This window comes from Salvia hispanica, chromosome 3, assembly GCF_029641045.1.
Source record: "Salvia hispanica isolate PSC_SH4W2 chromosome 3, Shi_PSC_v1, whole genome shotgun sequence".
NCBI lineage: Eukaryota > Viridiplantae > Streptophyta > Magnoliopsida > Lamiales > Lamiaceae > Salvia > Salvia hispanica.
This window is the reverse complement of record NC_142694.1, coordinates 5563616-5587850: the sequence shown is the minus strand read 5'-3', so window position 1 is coordinate 5587850 and position 24235 is coordinate 5563616. Positions and strand designations below refer to the sequence as shown.

Below are 24235 nucleotides of genomic sequence, written 5' to 3'. Positions count from 1 at the left end.
CTATATTGACATTTTCATCTAAAACCCTAATTTGGCGTTTTTTTTTTCTTTTTTGATTTTATTAATAAAAATGAAAATTACACGTGGCAAATTGTAGACCACACGTTTTCTAAAATCCTATGGCCTTAAATTAGTTGTAGTTAGCAATTAAATGATGAGTTAACAATTGATCACTCCCATTGTTTGCTATTTATGTTTGTGCAACGTAAATATTTTGATAATTGATTGTTTATTATATTATATTAATGGTGAATTATGAATCTTTTTGATTAATTACTTGCTTATGTATTAGTTGAATTTCTTAGGTTTACATACAAGTTTATCGTAGAAAGAAATGTGTTTGTATCGATTTTTCTATTGCTAATATTAAAATTGAACAATAATTATAGTCAATCTTGGATTACAAAAACCTAGTGATAGCCTCAATTTTGAGATCATATTATATGAATACTTGATATCGCAGAAGCCCCGAAATGGATACTTATTTGTATTTGACATTACAAACAACAAGCGATACTGCTATTCTAGCTAATGTGATAGTATAATAAAAAATAATTATTTAAATTTTATATTTATTCTATATTTATTCGACCCCACAGTAAACAATTCATGGGTCCGTTATTGAGGGAGAGTACTTGTTAATGAGACAACACCCTATACTCTGATACCTTAACACATTATTCATTGATATTCCAATTTCTTATTTTGTGTGATTATAAGATTAGGAATATATTAAAATCGGTTCATCTATCTTTATATTCCATTTCTTATTTTCTGTGATTATAAGATTAGGAATATATTAAAATCGGTTCATTTATCTTTATAAATGTATGAGATACTTAAAATTCTATTATTTTTATTAGTATATAATATATTTTAGAGTAAAGGTCAAGATTGGTCCTAAACATATGAAAATTTTACCTTTTTGGTCTTAAACTTTATCCTGTGGATTTTTTTGTCTTGCACATATGAAAATTTGATCATTTTGGTCATCCGTCAAAAATTCGGTTAAAAACTTAACGGTCAACAAATTTAATCCGATTTTGACCAAAATAGTCTTTTAATCCTGATTTTTAATTCATTAATTATTTTCTGATTATTTTAACAAATATTCTTTTATAATTAGAATTAAATAAATAATTTAAATATTGCATTTCATCTTCTTTCTTCTTCTTCCTTCCTCTAATATGTCATCTTCTTCCGTCCGCTTCGATCTCTCAAGATCACAAATTCGTTGGCTATTTGTTTGCGAAATTTGATTCAATTAGATTTGGCGAACTTTTACCCTTAAGCATTCGCCCTAAATCTGCAATCGTTTTCCCTCAACCCTAATTCCAGCTAATATGGCCGGCGATTCGATTGAAGCGACGCGCCGCAAGCACCACCGATCCTCCGCCGACGACGCGGAGGAGCTATCAAAGCGCCGCAAACATCGCCACCACCATCGGCATCGCCATCACCACCGCCACCGGAGCAGCAAGGAGAAGGAAAAAACGACCGAGCTGGAATCATTGGAAGGTGATAGAATCGATGATGCTGAGGTTGAAGAAATCAAATTAGAAAGTACTGCGGAGGACGGTGGAGCTTCTTTGGTGAAGCATGAATCTGATCTCGCCAGATTGGATTATGAGATGGATGAGGGAGAGATAGTGGAGGATGATGGTTTAGCTGATTTGGTTAATAGGATTCTGATAAATTGGAGAAGAATTTTCTATTGGCTGCTGAGATTGGGGGAATTAAGAAGAATTCTCAATCGGATGTTGAATTTGAGGGGAATAAGAAGAATTCGCAATCGGATGTTGAATTTGGGGAAATTAAGATGAACGGATGTCATCTTTTATAATTCTAATTATAAAAGAATATTTGTTAAAATAACTAGGACATAATTAGTGAATTAAAAATCAGGATTAAAAGTAGGGGTGCTTAAATGGTTCTCCGGTTCTCGGTTAATCGGAACCGGAATCGGAACCGGCCGGTTAATTGAGGAACCGGAACCGGATTTTTCGGTTCTGGTACCGGTTCTAACTTTTTAAATAAAATCGGTTCCGGTTCCAAACCGGAACCGGATTATAATTCAATTTTATTTTATTATAATTTAATATACTAATAAATCTAATTTAATTGAATTAATTTTGAATCTACAATTATTTTCCCAATTCATTTTTTTATGAACTAACTATAATGAGTAGGACATTATAAATTTGTTTTTAATTTCTGAAAGATCTTATACAAATACAATATCATTTCATATGATAAAAATTTAACTTTATAACAAATTTATGTAACAATTCATTTAACATACGATTTTAACCTGTTTGTGAATAATTTATTAATTGTTCCGTTACAAACCAAAAAGTCACAACAAGATCAATTAGTATTAGAAATTCCATTGAATATTTGTTTAGCCAAAAAGGGAAAATTGAATTCAATTTTAAAACTTATTTTTTTTAAAAAATTGCTAAAGTTTAGAACTCTTAATTTTTCATTAAAAAATTACTAACATAAACTAGTCACACTTGACATCACTCTTATCCATATATGAATATTATTGTATTGTTGGTTTGTATTTTTTTATGTATTTATTTGATTTTTAGGTATTATTTATTATATTTCTAGATGTTGGATTATTATTTTTTTTAGTATTGAACTATTTAAAATTATAAATAAAACTAAAATTACACAACGGTTCCGGTTCGGAACCGGAATCGACCAGTTCTTAACCGGCCGGTTCCAAACCGGAACCGATCGGTTCCGGTTCCGGTTCCGGTTCTAAGATTTATGAAAATTTAAAAACGGTTAACCGGTCAACCGGTCCGGTTAGAACTGGAACCGGCCGAATAAGCAAACCTAATTAAAAGACTAATTTGGTCAAAATCGGATTAAATCCGTTGACCATTAAGTTTTTAACGGAACTTTTGACGGAGGACCAAAATGATCAAATTTTCATATGTGCGGGACCAAAAAATCCACAAGACAAAGTTTATGACCAAAAAGGTAAAATGGTCATATGTTCAGGACCAATTTTGACCTTACTCTATATTGTATAAATTAATTAATTTATTAAATTTTAGCCTATTATTATTCGTCTAATATTTCATTTTCGATATGTCTGCCAATACATTTGTATTTATGTTTTGAGATGCAATCAATTGCTAACTAATTAGCAATTCAAAACTAAGACGAATTCTTAACCATTAGATTAGGAGAGCTAGTGGTTAATATAATGCGAAGTGGAATATATTTTATATTTAAATAATTATTAAATAAAATTAAAGGGTATTAATATCAATTTCTCTGTCATTAAAATTATCCCAAAATTTTAAATTTACGTAACTCTCTCAATTTAAATTATTTTTTCGCAAAAAATATATCAAATTAAAGGTAATTTTATAAGGATTCTAACGAGATGTGAACTGCATATGTTCCGACAACGTTCGGATGATGAAATTTAATAATTTTTATTTCAATTTTCGTATATGTTGATAAGCAATTTTTTATCAACAAATACATAAAAAAATTTCAATATAACGCATGTAAAATCCCAATAAAACCTTGTAACGTGTTGATATTTTCGTGTACTTGTGTTGAAATATTTATGTCATTGTGTTGATATTTGTAATACACTATGTTGATATAAATAAAAAACATGAAAATTATGATATGATAATAGTAGAATGACGATCTTACCCCTATGTTGATATTTTATCTGATATTTATTGAAATTCGTAAGGTTTAATCTTATCTACTCATTTTTAAATCTAAGAATGTAAATTTGGTTTTAATTTTGGATTATGATGCTATAAGCAATAGAAGAGGACCATTCATCTCTTACTCATATTTATAAATTCACCTTATTTCTACTCATGTTTTATTAAAAAAATTAATATATACAATGAACATTTAAACTTATTTTGTTTACATTTTAATATTCACAAGAGTCAAAATGGGACAAGTAATTGGTGATGGATGTAGTTGTTAGAATTTGTATACTATAAATCACGTTTCGAGTGATTGAATACTGTAAAACTCTTATTTTATTTTTCAAGGAATAAAACAGATTATTTTTGTCATAATGTTGTTATGTTTTACATTTAATGGATGTTAATGCATGTTTAAATGTATAAGTTAACCTAACAAAGTCTAAGTCTTTGTTTTAGTAGACCGGTTGTGGGCGTCGTCCACTTTAAGGTAACACGGTCAGTTCTAACCAAATAAAAAGATGAATTTCACAACCTAGATGGAATTTGACTATCCATCGAGAAAGGTTGCAATGTCAGTCCGCATATTTCTAAGCCTTACTGAAATAAGATGACATTGGTGTGGTATAGCACTAAACGGATCTAACAGCAAGACTTGCCTTGGGCTATCTACTGAAAGGCGAGGTCTTGATAATATTTGTTTCTTAATCAATGTAGGTTAGCATTGAGCATACGGTATTGATTATGCACTACTTTGACTCATCAAATGGTGCGGGTTTTTCGTAACCCAATTATCCTGATATATTGGGTGGTGGTGATCAATATCTAGCGGTGCTAGGATTGCTATTATATTAAATCGTGCACGAGGAGAGTCTCGTTTGATAATGTCCTCAAGAGGAGCGCGAAACAAGGTTTTATTATTCGGAACCTAGCTAGTTGGAGTTTGATTACTCTATGAATAATAAATAAGTGTTTCATGCTAAATCCACTCTTGGAATTAATAAGAAGTTAATTAATTACGTCAGTAGCAAACATTAATTAATTGATGGACATTTTAATCTTAAGCACGGGAAATGAAAGTTAAACGGAAACCCGGATTACTTGTAATTTCGGATTTGGATAGGGAGAGTTCAATATTACTTCTGTAGTGGCTGCTCGTAATATTCCAATTATAACTTATATTAAATTGTGGGTTCAATTTAATTAGTAAAAAGTAAATTGGATGAGCCCATATCCAAAACCTTCCATAGATCCCTGTCTGGGCCCAAAAGAACTTAATATAAATAGGAGAATAAAGGAGACAGAAATAACACAATTTTAATTATTGTAATTTTCGAAATTTTCAGCCCTAAGCTGAAGAGAATTTCGAATTTCTCTCCTATTCCAAAAAGGATTTCTTCTGTCTTCTTTATTTAAGTCCTAGTATTCTAGTAAGATCAGCCCACACTGATATTGGGATACAGTTCGGGAACCAGAGAGAAGATTTGTGGTCTAGTACTCAAAGCATCACGTGGAGAAGAAGCTAGCCATCTTCAATTATTTGGAGAATTAATTAGGTATTTATCTACTCCGTATAAAAGCATGTTTTATGTTTCATTATTCTTAAAGCATGATTAATTCAAGTTATGAGCATGATACATGTGATAATTACGCGAATAGGTTTTGTCTAAATAATCTGCTAAATAGATCTGATTATTATGTGATTGTTATTTATGCGACTGCTTCCACTGCCAGTACCATCAGTAGTACCATATTTATAGTAAATTAATATTTAACAAATCAATTTGTGGACTCTCGGATATCATGTTGTCACTATCTGCGCACGTACTAGTAATATTTTTGTTTGGATTCTAAAATCGGAAATCCTAGATACATCTACTACTATTATTATTAGATATGTTCTAAGGGCATCATGCGTGTTGCTGTATTTGTTATTAAATTTTAGCATCGGTTCTTTTCAATTTCTAGTTCTGTCCTGCTTGTGAAAAATGGATATATTGAAACATTCGACTTGAGGAGTGAGGTGTTTGGGAGGATAGAGCTTCCAACCAAACAAATGGTTGGCAATCACCTCTGGTTGAAGTACTGAACTCACTACGACCTTTGTATGGTGTACCGTGATTCCGACAAGAAAATGAGGAAAATTTTGGTGATATTGCCGCAACTTGGAGAGGAGGCGGCTTGGTTTGAACTGGATATGCGCGGTGCTTGCCTTCCTTATTTTAAATCGAAACCTTGCTACTGTTTTGAGAGTCTAGTGCCACCAGTTCAATAAGAGTTTGGTGTCACCAGTTTAATTAATTTGTGATTGGGGACCATTATTGTTTCCATGTTTAATTTTCTGATTTGTTTATGATTTGCTGCTTGATAGATAATAATGTCACCCTTATATTTATAAATTAACTGGACTGTTTATATTTTGATTTGATTTTGATATATATTTTCTTTTAATATTTAGAATGAGGTTTGATTTTGATTTATTAAGAAAGACACGTGTCATGCAATTATAACAAATTAAGCAATAAAGTATTTGCGAGAATGTTACTAACTGAACTACGCGCTATGCGGTCAACAAATATAGCAATTTCCCTATAGTAGCAATAATTTTAGAACAAGTTACTCGATGGCATGACATGATAACACATGAACCTGTCATCACGTGATAGCCACGTGATAAACATGAAAGTATACTATTTAACGACACAAGGATGTTGGTGATGTGGGGAAACAAAGAAACTCTTTATTTCTCAAACTTTTTAACTCATACAAAATGATACAACTATCCCATATTTATAGGCATTCCAGAGAATTATATATCTAGATATTTCAACTAAAATATCTAGTTATTCTCATACTTAATTCTAGAATTTTACAATATCTAGATGTTTGCATCACATATAGATAATTTAATTACAAAAATCAAGTTTATTATTCCAAACTAAATTATTTCTTGGACATATATCTTGTGCTACCCCATCCCACAATAATTGTCATTCTTTTTCATCTGATCCGTCCCACAATAATTGACCACAATAATTGTCACACTTCATTTTTATCATAAATGGTAAATAGGTCTCACATTCCACTAACTCACATCACTCACATTTTATTATAAAATTAATATAAAAAAATGGATTCCATATTCTACTAATTTTTCCATAAACTTTTCCTTACATTTTTTAAAACTCGTGCCACTATCAAGAGTGACAATTATTGCAGGACGGAGGGAGTCTTTGATCATCGGAAGTGGATCCAAAATTTTATGTTCGAGGGTGCAATAAATAATTTAGTGATTTGATCAATCCCCTTTTCCAATCCTCCTTTATACTATTATTCGTTTTCTCAATTAAAATTTATGATTTCAGAATCGAAAAGATTAATTACGTACTAGTACTCCTATATTATGGCATGAATGCATTACAATATTTAAATGGAACTGTAAAACAAAAAGATAAAAATATAAAAATGCAAAGATTTTGAAAAATAGTTTTGATTTATATAAAAATATAAGAGTCATGTTAGAGTATCTCCAAGGAGAGAGTTAAATGAAAAGATAAACTAATATAACTAACATATTTATTTATTTTTTTACTGAAAAATCATCTTCTAAGGGGAGATGTATTTGAAAAGTTATTATACCTTTTCCATTTTGAAGAGGTATCTTTACCTCTCCATCTTACTTCCCTATCAATGGTAAAATATTATAATTACCATATTTGCCGGAAAAATATATTTGAGAAGGTATTACAATTTACTACTATTATTTTATTTTTAAAAATTAATTTACCCTTCCTCCGTCCGCCATTAGGAGTCCCATTCATGGGCGGCACGAGTTTTAAGAAATATTAAGAAAAGTGGTGGAAAAAAGTTAGTGGAATATGAGTCCCACTTGTTTATATTAGTTTTAAATGAAATGTGAGTGTAATGAGTTAGTGGAAGGTGAGACCCTATTACCATTTATGGCATAAGTGAACCGGGATTCCTATTCACGGACGGACTAAAATGGAAAAACGAGACTCCTATTCGCGGACAGAGAGAATATTACATTTTAGAAGAATAGTAAACACACAGTGTACATTTTCTATATACCTTCTCGACTAAACCACACTCTCGAGCCGTACCCAAATCAAATTACCGGGTGAAAGTGCACATCTGTTTTTTAATGAATTGAGTGAATAGGGTTTTGTATGCAAAATCTCAACTTTGATAGAGAAGAAAATGGAGCACAACATATACACTGATTCACGTAGAACCGCCTAGCCTCCACCTCTCTCTTTATGTTTCTCTTTCTCCGTATATCTCTCTCTCTACTGGAAACCCTCCCTCACCCCACTCTCTCCACTTCTATAGGCGACTCCCTGTCTCTCCACACACAGTCTCATCACCTCGGTCTAATTAGGAATTTATAGTACGAGTAACTCTGAATAAGCAATGCTGTGGAATAAACAACAGTTGTTGAATGCGATTGACTTGATCAATCCCCATTGCCGTGGACACGTTGTGAATTGACGTTTTTATCTTCATATGATCGATACACACACTTCTATTTCCCGTGAATGTCTGTTTCGCAGAGATTTTTCGGCGCTTTATCCAATACACTTCATTCTCGCTCGCCCTTTTCCTATAGAATCTCAATCCCGTTTCGCTCTTTCTCTCCCACTCTCTCACGCTCATCCTTCCCCCCGCTCACAATGCCTCGCAAGCAGGTATGTCGCTCTTCATCCAATGGACTCGTGTTTTTTATCTATGCTCGGATTCTACGCTCTACTTTTTATTTGCTCTCGATAATTACTTCCAGTTTTTGTTTGTATTGGCGCTCGACTGCTAACAATATGGATTGACTGACCATCAGCGATTAACTGTCAGAATTAATCTCCTTGAAATTAATTGTATGATGATGTGAAGCATTTTTGTTCTGTCCGTTAATAATATTTTTGTTTCTGCATTCGGAGTTTGCACAATCCATGTATGTTTGATCGTTTTTCCTATTATTGTCGCAGTTAGGGCTTACCGTTTTTCTAACATAGCCGCACCTGGTTTTTTCATCTAGCATACTTGCTCATAATATAGTTGTACCTTGCTTGTGTATTTTGCTGGCTGCATTAGTGGTAATTGATATGTAATAATGAAACAACTCAGCGGCAGGGAGCCAGTAAAGAACACAGATGGGTGGAGAAGTCAAAAGTCAATGAGTTATCTGCCTCATTGTCAGCTTCGTCGTTGTCAGCCTCAGGGAGTTCCTCAAATACTGGCAAGAAAGCTGCCACGGATATGGTTGCAGAAGAGCCTGTTATGCCACTAGTAATCCCGCAGTTTGGGAGCATTGGGAGGGTAATGGACCATGTACCTGCTTGTTCACAAAAGTCTGCATCGAAGCCCAAGGCATATGGAACCATAAGTGGGTCCACAACAGTAGGACCGAGTTCAGCTCCAGCCGATCAAATGACAGTACCAGATCATGGAAACCAAACTGAATCTTCTGGGGCACCTGCTGCCGTTTCTAGTAAGCTGTTTAGTGAAAAATTACTGGAAAGCTTCACCACTGACAGCTTGACGTACTCACGAGCCCAAGTTAGAGCAACTTTTTACCCTAAATTTGAAAATGAGAAGTCTGATCAAGAGGTAAGCTATTTCATCTATTCTTTTTTTCTGGATCGAACAAAATACAGAATATGCTAAATTCTGGTGTTATGATTATTTTACCTTAAGTAACAGATGATTATCAATCGTTTCAAGTGAACTTTATGATATAAATGGCCCATATCTTGTAGTTTTAGTAAGTGTTTGGTAAAAAACAGATACTACTTCGGAGAGTGCGATATACATGCTTGGCTTTTCTTAATCTGATTCTTGCAGGTTAGGACAAGGATGATAGAGATGGTTTCCAAAGGTTTAGCTACTATGGAGGTAGGGTAATGTACTTTTTAATGTTTCTCTTGATCTTACTGATACAAGAACCTTTGTTCTTCTGTTTCTCCTTTGTTTTCCCTCAAGTTATGGCCTTACTTACTGCATCGAAGATTTATGTTAACTTTGACTTTTACAGGTTTCACTCAAGCACTCTGGCTCACTTTTCATGTATGCCGGACACGAGGGAGGAGCATATGCCAAGAATAGCTATGGGAATATGTAAGTCTATCATTGATTGTCCTTTTATCCTGCACTCCCTTTCATTATTCTTTTTGGTATCCATTTTCTCATGTACCGATTTCAGTGTAACTGTCTTGTCCAGAGGTAAAAGTTAAAATATGGTATTTTTTACTAGGATGGATTATGCAAGCCTTTTATTTACATGTTAATACATGTGATTTGTAACTGCTGGAGCTACCCAAAAAAAGGGAAGACACAGGGGCCAACTTAGTAGCACTTATTTAACTTGTAGTTAATATTGATCACGGCTTGAACTATTTGCTTAGAGAGTATCAGGCGTCTTTCATGCATTATATGTTCGGGTATTTGAAGAGCTGAGGGTATGTTTGTCGTACATGTAGTATGATCCAGAAATAAGAGAAGGCCTTCGAAATGGTTTCTATTGGTCTTGTGCTTTGCTACTTTCCTTTTATCGTTTATTTATGAAAGACTGTAATTTGATGTGTGTACTACAGTTACACTGCAGTTGGTGTTTTTGTACTTGGACGCATGTTTCGTGAAGCTTGGGGTTCACAAGCTAGCAAGAAGCAAGCCGAGTTCAATGAGTTTCTTGAGGTAAATCTGGAATGACACAGCTATTACGTATTCCAAGTAAAAAAATTAAATTTACTGACCTTGTGTTGGTGAAATGTTGATATAATTTTTTGAGATTGCCTTTAGTTTTGAGATCGAATTACCTATTAAGACTTGTTACCATTTAAGCTTCAGTATTTATATGGTTTGTAGATTTTTCATCATTTTCATTCCTAAATTTTAATGAAGATGCCCTGTCATCCGGTTGTTGCATGCATTGCTATATTAAGAATGGCTACTTGATAAGTTTTACTTAATTTATTTAAGCATGTGGTAAAATTGTATGTCACTTCATGTTCTTCTTGGTTTTCTTTGTCATCTAAATAAAGAACCACTTTTTTGTTTTTACTCAAGAGGAATCGTATGTGTGTGTCAATGGAGCTGGTAACTGCTGTATTAGGAGACCATGGGCAACGTCCCCACGAAGATTATGGTGAGTGAACCAGTGCATATTCTCTTTAATTCCTTTATATTCACTTTGAGGATAACCATGAACGATATTCTTGAAATAGACTTACTAAGCTTACTGTTCTTTCGTGCTAAAAAATCATCTTGCTGAAGATGCCAGTATTCCTTTTAAGAGCCCACTTTCCTCGTGTCCTTAATTTGCAGTTTTTCTTGCTTATCATTTTCACAAGTTTAGAAAATTGAAGGTTTATTCTTAATAATTATACACTTCAGAATGTGTATTCCTTGTTGCATCAAAACTAGTATTCCCTTATAAATGGAAACTTCATGTTTCTTCTTTCACACTATTTTCTTAAAAAAAACATGAGATTGGATTAAAGATGGGCGTCACTTGTATATCAAGCAGTTGATTTGGTCATGTGCTTTGAAGCAAACATGATTGCATAATTTCTTCATTTGTCATGCTTTTTTATGCAGATGTTTTTTCGATTTTAGTCATCTGGTTGAAGGGCATAATAACATTATTTCCTGTTTTATTTTCCGTTGCTTTTATATCTGTACTTCTTTGAAAGTATTGATGAATATCTCTCATCTTTATTCAATTTTTAATGTTCATCCAAAAAATCGAGGCTTGTATTCCCTAATTTTGCAGATACCCTTTTACCTTTTTTCCACAGTGGTTGTGACTGCAGTTACGGAGTTGGGTAATGGAAAACCAAAATTCTACTCTACCCCTGCTCTTATAGCTTTCTGTAGGAACTGGCGTCTACCTACAAATCATGTGTGGTTATTCTCAACAAGGTGAGTTTTGATCTATGATCTATCATCACGAGTTAAGACAATATTCGTTGATACGTTGAACTTTACTCTGATATTGTATTAAAAAAAAACAAATATTGACTTAAATGATTGCATTTGATGGATACATTAGTCTTCGTTTTGACATATGAAGACTTCAAATAAAATACTAAGTACTTTGTTTTGAAATATGAGGAATTTTCTATCCGTATTGCGTATCATGAAAAAATATCACTAAAGGTTCAGCGTAAAATCAGTTTGAGAAATCCCGGAAGATTATCATAGATGACAGGTTTTCTTTAGGCTTATGAGCTTATCCTGTCATTGTATGTGGATTTTCTTGTCCTTGATGCTTTGAGTTTCAATGTGAGGCTGTGAGTTTATTCCAAAATCTGTTTGTTATTGGTCCAATAGAACGATAAAAAGAATTTGATACTATTTTTTTTTCATATCCAATACAACAATAGACAAATAAGATTTTCAGAAGCCAAATCTGTAGATGACAACATGTTATGTCCTGAACTCTAAGGCCACAAGACCCAATCTGATAAGCGTAAAAGATAGGAACCTCTAACTCAATCCAAAACCATGGTCAAAGTAAAGGTTGACTCCCTCTTATATGCAATTCCACATATTTGTGTGAAGCCGATGTGGGATATGTATCACAGTCCAACTTTGTTTGTGCCTCCACATATAAGTTCAGAAACACGTTGATTTGTTGTGAACATTTGATTGGTTTAATTTGTTAGGGACCCTATGTATTATGTAAATTGGGTTTAGGGTTTGGGGTTCAAATGGTGATGAAGAAAGATACTTTATGGTTCAGGTCTCTGGCCTTTTAAGTTGGTCAAAGTTTAAAATAAACATCAGAAACCTCTTTTAAGGCATTTATTTGTATACTATCTCTCTATCTCAGGAAATCTGTAATGTCATTTTTTGCGGCTTATGATGCCCTCAGTGAGGAAGGAACTGCCACGACTGTATGCAAAACACTTGATGAAGTTGCTGATATATCAATACCTGGTAAAGTTGGATCTAGATTGAGAATGCAACTCACTAAATGTTTGTTACAATTTTGTCATTTGTCATGCTTTGATATTAGTTGCTAACGGATAATTGTGGTTTTATTCTTGCTTTGCCATACAAAGTTAAAAACTATAATTATATAGTCAGGCCTCTTCCTTTACCTCGTCCCCTTCTCTGTACTCCCTCCCTCTCATTATGCCTCCTCGTAATTCTGTTGTGCTTCTTTTCTTGCGTGATTTTCGCTCCAACTCCCTGTGCCTCCATTGTGTTATAGGTTATTCGAAAAATACTTATTTATTTACTATGCCACTATTTTAAATGTAAGTCATGCATGCCGATAGCTTCTTTCCATATGGCATGTGTATTGTTCAGGATTGTGTGATTTTGGAATCTGATAGCCGTAACTTGATGAAGAAATGAGGCTGACGATGTCTTGATGTTTCAAGTTGTATGAGTTTATTTTGTTTGTTGAGCTTCTTGCATGCTGCCAATCCCATCCTTGATGTTCACATTAGTAAAACTATACTTAGATTAGTATTATAAATGCTGATCGTTATTCTTTTCTCTTACCTGCAGGATCAAAAGATCATATAATGGTGCAGGGTGAGATCTTGGAAGGTCTAGTGGCTCGGATAGTAAGCCAGGGTAGCTCAGAACATATGAAGCAGGTTTTGAGAGACCATCCTCCACCACCAATAGAAGGAGGTAATCTGTATTTATCCAAATTAAAATCTTCTTTCATGCCATATCACCATCCTTTTATATGCTGGCTTTCTGGGTTTACTGTCAAAGCTATTAATCCTAAAAAATTGTAGTAACAAGAACCTATGATGTGTTCGAATTATCTATATTCAGGACATATTTAACAGCCAGGAAATATCATGGCCCATAGACTACAGTACTATGCATATAATTTGAAAAGTTGTACATCTAGTCTCAAACTTATTTTCTCGTTTTGTTTCTCCATGGTACTATCAATGTATGCATTTGCTAATTTACATTTTACATGGACAATTGAATAAACAAGTTAAATCTTTTTGAAGGTGGCTTTGGGCAAGAACTGTTTCCAGGGTTGAGGGTTCATAGTTACATGACAAAATAATAGCCTCTTGTAAATTTCTTATTTCATTTATTTTGCAATGGGGGAAAATTCTTGCTGCTAATTCCAAATTCTATGGCTGATGTACGTTGTTCATTCCGTGTCTTTCTGCTACATGTAGTCATGTATTGTGCACAACTTGAACTTGATTTTGTGTTGATGCATGCTCTTCTGTCCAAAAATTGCACAGGTGACCTAGGATCCAGCCTGCGTGAAATATGTGCTGCGAACAGAACCAATGAAAAGCAGGTTATCTGATATTTCTTCTATCAATAATTCAATATGCTTAATTTTGCTAAACTGTCTTTGTAGTGTACTTGGAAGGTTAATTTTCTTTATGTTATTTGGTTCTGCAGCAAATAATGGCGCTTCTTAAGAGTGTTGGTACATCTTTCTGCCCAAACTATATGGACTGGTTTGGAACTGATGCTTCCGATAGTCAATCAAGAAATGCAGATCGATCTGTGCTGTCAAAGTTTCTGCAAACCCGTCCAGCAGATTTTTCTACTACCAAATTACAGGTTTCTCTTACAACTAATTATTGACTTTGCAAACTGGGAGAAATGGTGAAATTTGAGGGAGAAATGGTGAAATTTGACAAATAAGTGTTCTATTATCTTTCATGGACAGGTGGATCGGGAGTTAGTTTATTGACTCTTCCTTGTTATCTGTTAATCATGTTGATGCTCTACTATCCTGATAGTATTATTATTAGTTCAATGTTGACAACTCTTTTCACCTTTGCTTCAGGAAATTGTTCGTCTGATGAGAGAAAAACGCTACCCTGCCGCCTTTAAGTTTTACCATAACTTTCATAAAGCAGATTCAACCACAAAGGACAGTCTTCATTTTAAGATGGTTATCCATGTCCATAGTGATTCAGCTTTCAGAAAGTACCAGAAAGAGATGAGGTTTGATGAAGTCTGTAAATCTAATGATGCTATACATAAGCTGCAAATCAATTTTGCTTCTTGTTCTACTCATTCCTATATAACTACTCTAGGTGTTATGCATTGCATATAAATCTTCCAGTAGTCTGTTTTTATTTATGAACAAATATGTCTAACTGCAGGATCAATCCTGGTTTGTGGCCATTATATCGAGGTATATAGTTCATTTTAAATTTCAGCATTTATCTTTGTTTTTATTCGCTTATTGGTCCTGAACCTGAAATTGTATCTTTAAAGTCGAGTGAGCATTGCTTATCTCATGAAACATAGACGTGGCGTCTGTTAGCCAAACTAGTGTTGCATGCTTCAGAGAGAACTATCTCTATCTTTATTTTCTATGTTCTTCCCTTTGATATTCCTTGCTCAATGTAAGTGATTCATCTTTTATTTTATGTAATGGTTGCTGATGCTGACAATTCCAGAAATTATTTTATTATTTGTTACGTTTCCAGGTTTTTTTGTCGACCTGAACTTATTCAAGGTTAATGAGGGAAGATCCGTAGAGTTCCCCAAAAAAGCTAGTTCCGGGAGTGAATTAAATGGCGAATCAGCAAAAGATGATTTAGCAGATGAAGATGCAAACCTGATGATCAAGTTGAAGTTCCTTACATATAAGGTTTGGGATGTTTGCATTCGTCAAATCACTCAGATAATTTTAGGTTGTTAGAAAAGATTTCACCTAATTGTCTTCAGTAGCTTGAAACTATGTCTAAATTTATCTCTGTCATCTTTATTCATAGTAATTTATTAGTTATAATCACTGTGGGCTTACTTGGATGTTGCTAATGGCCAATTAGGCACTTTACCCTGCCCTTGGGCATATATTTTTTATACAAATTCTGAGAAAAACCTTTGAGCATTAAACCTAAATTACCTCAGCGTCCTTAAGTTAAGTTATCAGGTTTAAATTTTATTCAATTGCTTAACTGCAGTTAATGCTTGATATTTTTGGAGGACTGCTCATTATTCTTCATTTGTTGATTTTTTCTACTGATATTTTAGATTTTTATTTACAGTGGCTCCTTTGCTGTGGATACAAGTATAGAAATATGTGATTTTCAATGTCAATGAAGTACATCTAATGCAGTGATATGATAAAATTAAGTTTAGGCTGGTTTATGGACTCAAAAGCATGACAAATGTAGGCACTTGGATATTGAAGATTGACTGCTTTATAGCTGTTTGTTTAGTTTTGACTTTCTTTTATCTAATAAAAGTGTTTTGTTCGTTTATTAAAGAAAACTTGGTGCTATTAAGGATTGTTGATTATTACTTCTATTGTTGCGCATGCTCTTATTATGTGCCAGATGATATCAGGGTCCATTGCTCTATGTTATGTTGATACAGCAAGTAATGGATGAATTTATTTTCTTTTTCCAACATACAGATACGGACCTTTTTAATTCGGAATGGCTTGTCTGTTCTCTTTAAGCAAGGTGAAACTGCGTACAAAACCTACTACATGAGGTATGTTTTCGGAATGGCTTGTCTGTACCTCTTCATCACTGAACGTATTGTATGAATAGCCATTTGCTCCAGAGTAATGTTCTGAAAGAACTTTGGCCCTTGTATTGAGTTCATGCTGGTTCTTGTTTTCATAAAGTTGTTTTGAAGATTCCTCATGATTTTGTGGAGTAAATTAGTTTTACAAGTTCCATTTTTGAATTTTGGTCAGTTTAAGTTTTACTTTTCAACTGCTAACCTATTAAATCTTGGGAAACTTGACAAGGGCCAAGAAAGGACTACTTTATTGGGATATGACAGTCTTGTATCTTCTGCAGTCCATATTAATGTCAATGGAAGTAATTCCTAGGACATAATGCCTCTTATGATTTGATTTTTACTGGCTTCCTTTGTTTATAAGATTTTCCTGAAAATCATTATACTTTAAAGGTCCAAAGATATCAAGGTCCTCTAAACAAATATATTGGCACACCTGAGTTCTAATAATAAAAATAGTGTTATTTTCTGTTGTGTCTGTAACTAATGTTTGGTCAACCTAGGCAAATGAAGATATGGAATACTTCACCTGCAAAGCAAAGGCAGCTCAGCAAGATGCTGGATGAATGGTATCTATCTACATTCTTTCAAACCTGTAATCCAGTATCTGATTCATTTTTTTGCCCCTGTTAAGGGCTGTGTATATTCGCAGAAAATGTGGACACAAACAACTGCCCTCATCCACATATCTTAGTGAAGCAGAGCCATTCCTTGAGCAATATGCAAAGCGCAGTTCCGAAAATCAAGCTTTAATTGGTTCTGCTGGTAGTTTTGTTAGAGTTGAAGATTTCATGGCCATGACTGGGGGAGGTCAAGATGAGGAGGGTGACCTTGAACCAGAGCGAGATATGACACCTTCAAGTCCATCTCCCATGGTTAAGGAAACCGTTGCTAAGGATCATGGACTTATTGTTTTCTTTCCAGGTAGTAATTATATTTAGTTTTATGGAGGTTCGTATCACTATATATTATAAAAGGGCTAATGCATGACATACTGCTTGTTATATCATGAAACAATATCCATGCCCACACAACTGTAGCTGAATTTAAAATATTAGTTCAAAACAGAAGATCATGTTGATTCATAAGGATTTTTCCAAAAGTAAGGTTCTTGTCCTCGGAACTCTATATGGTATAATATGTTATTCCAGTGTAATGCAAATTCAGCCCCAATCTTAAATTTCTAAACTGTTCTACAACATTGTGCATCGGGTTTGCTAATTCAAGGAATTTCACAAATAAAAAGGTTGAGCATAATGCATTTCCATTGATTTCTCTGTGTGTGTGTGCATGCATATTTGCACAGTGCTTATATGGTAAAGGATCTCCTACCTTATATCTGTCATGTTATACTAGTTCCTAATATTTTATTTTCTGAAGTGCACTGTCAATTTCCTATGTAGGAATCCCTGGTTGTGCTAAATCGGCACTCTGTAAAGAAATAATGAGTTCTCCTGGAAGGCTTGGTGATGATCGTCCAGTTAAAAGTTTGATGGGTGATCTTATCAAAGGTACATAGGATAGCTCAATCTCATTTGAACTGTGCAATAACTTACAGTAACCAGTTTTCGGATGATATAAAATGAATGTGTTCGATCATAACTAGAAATTTTTATTTGGAGTGCTATAAATGCCATGTTACTTGCACAACCCTGACACAATGCTAAGGAAATGGGTATTGTGTGTGTTGCCTGATGCAAATTATGTGGCCATATTGTTCCTTAGGTTAGGCCTCTCAGGTGAGGGCTCTACATGGTATTGTTACTTTGATTCTAGAGTATCATGTTGTTTACCTATATCACGATTAACCAGTTGTGACATAATTAGCGAGATACTGGGTGAAGGTTGATCAAGAGTACCGCAAGAAACCATACTCTATTATGCTTGCTGACAAAAATGCTCCCAATGAAGAAGTTTGGAGAAAGGTCATACTTTTTCTTTCCATCCCAGCTTTTCTATTTCATCCAGCAGCATGTTTCTACTGTTGTTAAGTTTTTAAGATGGCATTTATCATATAAATATAAAAGGAACTGCTAGTTATTTGAGCACTTCACAATGTTATAGTAATGCACCGTCAACTGTCATCACCACATAGTAAGCAAAAAAAACAGTATACGTGATTTCAAAAATACGGACACAGTTTTTTCTCTGTCGTGGGAAGATATGACATTGAGCCTTTTCATGCACTTTCTTATCAGTATGGTTGACCTCTCCTATAAAAGAAACTCCCCCCCCCCCCTTTTCTCATTCTTCTTCTTCTTCTTCTTCATTCCTGCTTTTGGGGTAGGGGGACTAGTTGATGGCAGGTAAAATTTTGTATTTTGTTGAGTTTTAACTTAGTTTGTATGTTATTCATTTTTTTACAGATTGAGGACATGTGTCGCAGCACAGGGGCATCTGGTGTTCCAGTCATACCCGACTCAGAAGGTCAATTTCTTTCATGGATTCTTATCAGCAATTTAGGAACCTTATTGTTCTTGTGAAAATGTTGCTTCTGTTTTATATATTTGAACTTGCTTCTGTCCTTGTGAAAACAATGCTTCTTTCTTCAATGCTCTATTCTTTACAATTTTCACTCTGATAAAGACTATCTGGTCATTATCAAAAAACTATGAGTCTACTGACCTGCAAGCATTCATGTGTTGTCTAGTTCAATTATATGCCGTAAAGTGTAAACTAAACGCCGGAGCTTATAACAACATGGGAACTCAAATTTGTGAACTGTATAGTGTTTGAAATGCCACGATCTTCTGCTCGTACGAGAGCTGATTGGTTGATGGGCTGATAGTTCATACACTTCATCACAACTAAAACTTTGATTATTTTTGTTTCTTAAGGGGTTCTAATTATTTTTCTATAGTTTATCCTTTCTTTCATATTTCTGCTTATCGGTTTGTGCATCTATTTGGTCCCCTGAAACTGTGCAGGGACTGAATCAAATCCGTTCTCGCTTGATGCTCTTGCTGTTTTTATATTTCGAGTGCTTCACCGTGCTAATCATCCGGTAATAATGATATTAGCTGTTTTCATGTTAGGTAGCCCAATTCTTCCTTCTTGGAAAAGTTACACTTGATAATTTATAGTCATTTGCGTCCTCTAGGGAAATCTTGACAATTCATCTCCAAATGTTGGTTATGTGCTGTTGATGTTCTACAATCTCTATGAGGGCAAGGTAGAGTTGTTTCAGTCTAATCTAGCAAAACTATTGCATAAAAGAATCATTGATGGTGCTATTTTCTACAATCTTCAGGATCGTAAGGAGTTTGAAACAGAGCTAATAGAACGCTTTGGCTCTATTGTGAAGATGCCTTTATTGGAACCCAAAAGGTCAGTGTTTCATATAGTATATGACTAACTGACAAACTCTTAACTATTTAGGTAATATCGATTGGTTTAAATCATTTGTCTGCTCTATCTTCCTCCTTGATCATCAGTCTCTCTCTCTCCCTCCCTCCCTCTCTCTCTCTCTCACACACACACGCACACATTTGCTTAGGACTCACAGTATTTTTTATACAAATTTGCATGTGAAAAAGACCTCCTCTACCCGAAAGTGTGAGATCTATCTTGGAGGAAGGATTAAGTTTATATAAGCTTCATTGCCGACAACATGGAAAGTAAGGTCCCAGTTCCATCTCTGTACATCTTTAAGCTGTATGTCGCTTCTTGTTGGCTCTGTTGAATTGTCCTGGTGCATCACCTATTCACCTCTCGTATCTGCAATTTAGTTAGCCTCATCCCGCATGTTGACTGTCGTCGATTTAATTTTTTAATGCTTCTGATCCGCTAGATTGGAATCCACAAAAGGCCAATATGCAAAGGAGTGGACCAAATGGGAGAAGCAGTTACGTGATACTTTGTCCACAAATGCTGATTATCTCAATTCTATTCAGGTCAGTGTTATCACTCTCTTTGAAAAGCAGAAATCTCTTTTTCATTGGTGCTTTTACTAAATCATGTACTCTTATTCATAGGTCCCATTTGGCGTCGCTGTTGAAAAAGTTATCGAGCAGCTTCAAGCAATCGCGAAGGCAGATTATAGCCCACCTAGTACTGAAAAACGGAACCTTGGCGCCATTGTCTTTGCTGCTGTCACTCTTCCTATTTCAGAAATCATCGATCTCATTCATAACGTAAGTGGTACTCCTATAATGCTAGCAGTGTTATTTTTGAGGACTGTATAAATTTGTGCTTTCTAGTTTATCATCTGGAACTAGCTTCGAAGGATTGCAGACAAGTGATCAATTGTTATCATTTGACAGTTACGTATGAAGGATCCGAGAGTCGAAGGTTTCCTCAAGGACAAGGATTTGAAGAGCAGCCTCAAAAACGCCCATTTAACTCTGGCTCATAAGAGAAGCCATGGTGTAACTGCTTTAGCCAGTTTTGCCCCGCATCTCAACCAAAACGTTCCTGTTGCTGTCAGCTCATTACTATTCAGCGACACGTTGGCAGCATTGGAAGCTGATCCTGGAGTAGTTGATGGAGAGAAAATAGATTCGAAAAACGAATGGCCACATGTGACTTTATGGACTGCTGAAGGTGTTAAGGCAAAAGAAGCGAATGCGTTGCCTCAGTTGCTTGCACAAGGAAAGGCAACTCGTGTCGAGATCAATCCACCCACCACCATAACGGGAGTTCTCCAGTTCTTCTGAGTCTTCTGTGACTCTTAATCAATTTTGTTCAAGTTGAGATTATCTTTTTGCTGCATGGATGCTCAATTAGGATACTCATGAGTCGTGATGAATGTAAAGAAACTGATTATCCTATTTAGATGTAAATTTTTATGAGAAACAAAAATTTGATCCTCTGTAAACTCTAACATCATCATCCACGAATGCCAAGATTAGCTTGAAAGCTTGAATTCAACATGGACCTTCCAATTTATTTTGCAAATTGTTTGTAAATATTTCTCAATTTAACATCAAAACTAATCAGTTTACTTTTAAAAGATACTCCCTCCGTCCACGAATAGGAGTCCCAGTTGAGTTGGGTGCGGGTTTTAAAAAAAGTTTGAGTGTAATAATTTAAGTGTGTGATAGTGGAATGTGGGATCTATTTATATTATTATTTGCAATCAAAGTGGATTAAAATTAATTACAGCTTTTAAATTAAGGGAAAAGTGGGGTCATTTTTTATACTCCCAAGATAAAATGTCTAACCGGAATTCCTAATGGCGGACGGATGAAAATGGCCAACCGGGACTCCTATTCGCGGACGGAGGGAGTAGTATTTTCCTAAACATGAAAGATAGCTTTCACGCTCAACTTGAAAATGTGTACTAGTATTTAAGTTATCTCTAATTACAAAGTTACAATGTATGGATGTACCTATGTTTCAAAGGAAGCATGTCCTATTTTATTTTATATATTTTTTTTCCTAAGTGGAGAGGAAATGTAAATATTCGAACTAAAATTAGGAATATGGCCCTCGTCTTGTAGTATAGTATTTCATTCGATCATGATTTACTTTAAAAATGTTTATATGGTAAAATTAAATTGAACATACATAAGTTAAGTAACAACCAAGTTCCACCTTCAAAAAAATACTACTACTAACATATTACTATGAATTATATTATTAAATATAAGTATATACAATATTTAGTCTAAAAACATCAATTCATTTCAAAGTTCAAACTACTTCTTTGACAATTTTTTCTACTACCTTGTAATAACTCGGTTCAGTAAGTGAGCTAGCATATGGTTGATGACGGAGTACAAAGGAGAAAAGAGAAATCGAAACCGTGGAGGTGGAGGGTGTGGGTGGGGTAGTTCCAAACAAAAGCAACCTCTGTTCTTTCCCTCTGCACCAAGGTAGATAGAGCGTATGAAATGAATAAACACAAATCTTGACAGAAGAAAAACAAACACGATAATAAAAGAATATCTATCGCCAAAGAAATGTCAATCAACGCTACTTCATGCTAATATATAACATGCGTATATGTTCCATTGATTCTCATTCATCCAACAAAATCAATAAGCAATATACTCCTATCTAGCTATGGATGCAAGTGCAGCAATCAACACCAGTACCTTTCAGCCGGCTTCCGATTTGATACAAGAGGAAGATTGCAACACTCTCCTCCTCTATCTCCCCGGTATGTCATGTGTGATTCATCAATTTATTTCAATTTAGGCAAAATTTCAGATCACCAACCTAAAATTGCACAGGATTCACGAAAGAGCAGCTGAAAGTGCAGCTAAAGACCACGAGAGTCCTGAAAATCAGCGGTCAGCGCCCGCTGCCAAACAACAGGTGGAGCAGTTTCCAGAAGGATTTCCCCGTCCCCGAAAACTGCGATACCAACAAAATAACCGCCAAATTCGAGGAAGGAATACTGTACGTGAGGCTGCCCAAAGAGGAGAAGAAACTCGCACCTGCAGAAGCTCCGCAACCGCATAAACCGGCGGCGAAACTACCGACGCCGCCGGCTCCTGCTGCGAAGATCGATACGCCTCCACCGCCAGCACGTCCACCAACGCCAATTAAAACGCCGAAAACTAGTGGTGAGATCAAGCAGAGTAGTGCTCCAAAATATTCTCCCGAAAAACCGGCTGAGAGCAGAGAAGAAACGAGATCTGATAAGAAAAGACGTGAGGCGGATGGCGGCGATCGGAAGGCGGAGAAGCGCGAGAAAGGCTCGGGAAGCGGCCGCGGCGGCGGATCTGGTAGAGTTGAATCGGATTACAACAAGCTTAGCGCGGAGAGCCCTGCGGCGAGATTGAAGGCTGCGAGGGAGCGGATTAAGAATATTGTGGTGCTTCTCTTCGTATTTGGGCTTGGGATTTATGTTAGCAACCTGCCATGGTTTTCAAAGAGAGCTCAGGACTGAATTTGTAAATGTATTTCATTTTATTTGAGTGAATAAAGGGGGGAAATGTAATTTGTTTATAGACTCATTATGTTAGAAAAGTTACTTTATTATAATTTTAATATTCATGTCATTTTACAAGATTTAACTGTCACCTAATATTGGATCATGATACAAAATTGATAATGTGGTTATTAGTTACTCTTTGTCATTAAAAACTGTTTTTTGTCCTCTTAACACCTCCACAAAAAATTTTCATCTATATAGATCAACTCATGTCATACTATCATATAAGTATAAAACTAATTTTATTGACTCATTATTTTCTTCCATTCACAATATGTTTATTGATAGTATAGGATTATTTATTCATTTATTTTAATATAGATTTTGTAATTGTTTTAAGAGTAAAGGCTAAAATTGGTCCTGAACATATGCCTATTTTATGATTTTGGTCCTAAACATTATTTTTTGAATTTTTTGGTCCTGTACATTTCAAATCGAATCACAATTGGTCCTCCGTTAACAATTCCGTTAATTTTATAACGGTCAACGGATATACCCAATTTTGACCAACTTAAGCTCTTAATTATGATTTTTAACTCACTAATTATATCTTTAATTATTTTAATAAATTATCATTTAACATATAAAATAAATAATATTAAACATAATGAGAAATTAAAAAAACAACATCAATCACATGACTTTTTTTTCATCGTCCCAAATAATTTCTGTATCCTCCACAAAATCAACATAGGATAAGCTGAAAAATTTGCTCAGAGATTCATCACCATTCACCATCAAACAATCAAAACAAAACCCCTCATACCAACCACCAAACACAAAAAAAAAAAAAAAAAAAACAACAAGAACAAGACCTAATTTACTTTTTTCCCCCTTGTATATTTACAAGTAAATCTGCATCACTAAAAAATCAAGATGCCGCCGGCAGATTAGGATGCGCCGCTGCCGCCGCTTGCGGAAAAGGGTAAAATATGTGTCTCGCCAGCGGAAACGGAATAGCCTTGGGAGATAATAGACTCTGCCTTCGCGGCAGCGGCGGGCGGAACGGAGCGGCGGCGGCGGCGGTGGTGGTGGAGGCCACGTGCTCACAAGAGGGGCACATGCTGAGAGTGGTGGCGGGGAGTTGCATGTGGATTTGAAGTCTTGAGAGCTCTCAGCTCTTGTAATTCCTTGTGAAGTCTCATGTTTT

At 35.0% G+C, this 24235-nt stretch overlaps 2 protein-coding genes and 1 long non-coding RNA gene across 5 annotated transcripts; 2 read left to right on the top strand and 1 right to left on the bottom strand.

The window, feature by feature from the left end:
• Positions 1–7849: 7849 nt before the first annotated feature.
• On the top strand, positions 7850–21071 carry RNL (RNAligase). Of its 3 annotated transcripts, none has more exons than XM_048116498.2 (27): positions 7856–8404; positions 8844–9320; positions 9555–9605; positions 9745–9827; positions 10304–10403; positions 10776–10854; positions 11507–11630; positions 12544–12650; positions 13230–13358; positions 13943–14001; positions 14109–14273; positions 14503–14663; positions 14825–14856; positions 15155–15318; positions 16090–16169; positions 16706–16771; positions 16837–17126; positions 17606–17713; positions 18030–18127; positions 18569–18629; positions 19130–19206; positions 19303–19374; positions 19453–19529; positions 19739–19819; positions 19993–20095; positions 20177–20335; positions 20465–21071. In XM_048116498.2, exons 1-27 carry the CDS (start codon positions 8255–8257, stop codon positions 20855–20857), a joined length of 3546 nt encoding a protein of 1181 aa, XP_047972455.1. In that variant the 5' UTR covers positions 7856–8254; the 3' UTR covers positions 20858–21071. The 3 variants fall into 3 exon arrangements, with proteins under 3 accessions (XP_088924444.1, XP_047972455.1, XP_047972454.1); XM_048116497.2 differs by having other exon boundaries at positions 8838–9320; XM_089068318.1 differs by lacking the exons at positions 20177–20335; positions 20465–21071 and having other exon boundaries at positions 7850–8404; positions 8838–9320; positions 19739–19824.
• A 680-nt stretch (positions 21072–21751) lies between these two features.
• On the bottom strand, positions 21752–22720 carry LOC125215167 (uncharacterized). Its single transcript, XR_007175219.2, has 3 exons — positions 22586–22720; positions 22241–22502; positions 21752–22008 (listed from the first exon to the last, which is right to left on the bottom strand). It is a non-coding gene; the product is annotated as an uncharacterized LOC125215167 (long non-coding RNA).
• LOC125215165 (uncharacterized) lies at positions 22092–23160 on the top strand. Its single transcript, XM_048116499.2, has 2 exons — positions 22092–22305; positions 22379–23160. The coding sequence occupies exons 1-2, from the start codon at positions 22209–22211 to the stop codon at positions 23038–23040; spliced, it is 759 nt and encodes a 252-aa protein (XP_047972456.1). The 5' UTR covers positions 22092–22208; the 3' UTR covers positions 23041–23160.
• The last annotated feature ends 1075 nt before the right edge of the window (positions 23161–24235 follow it).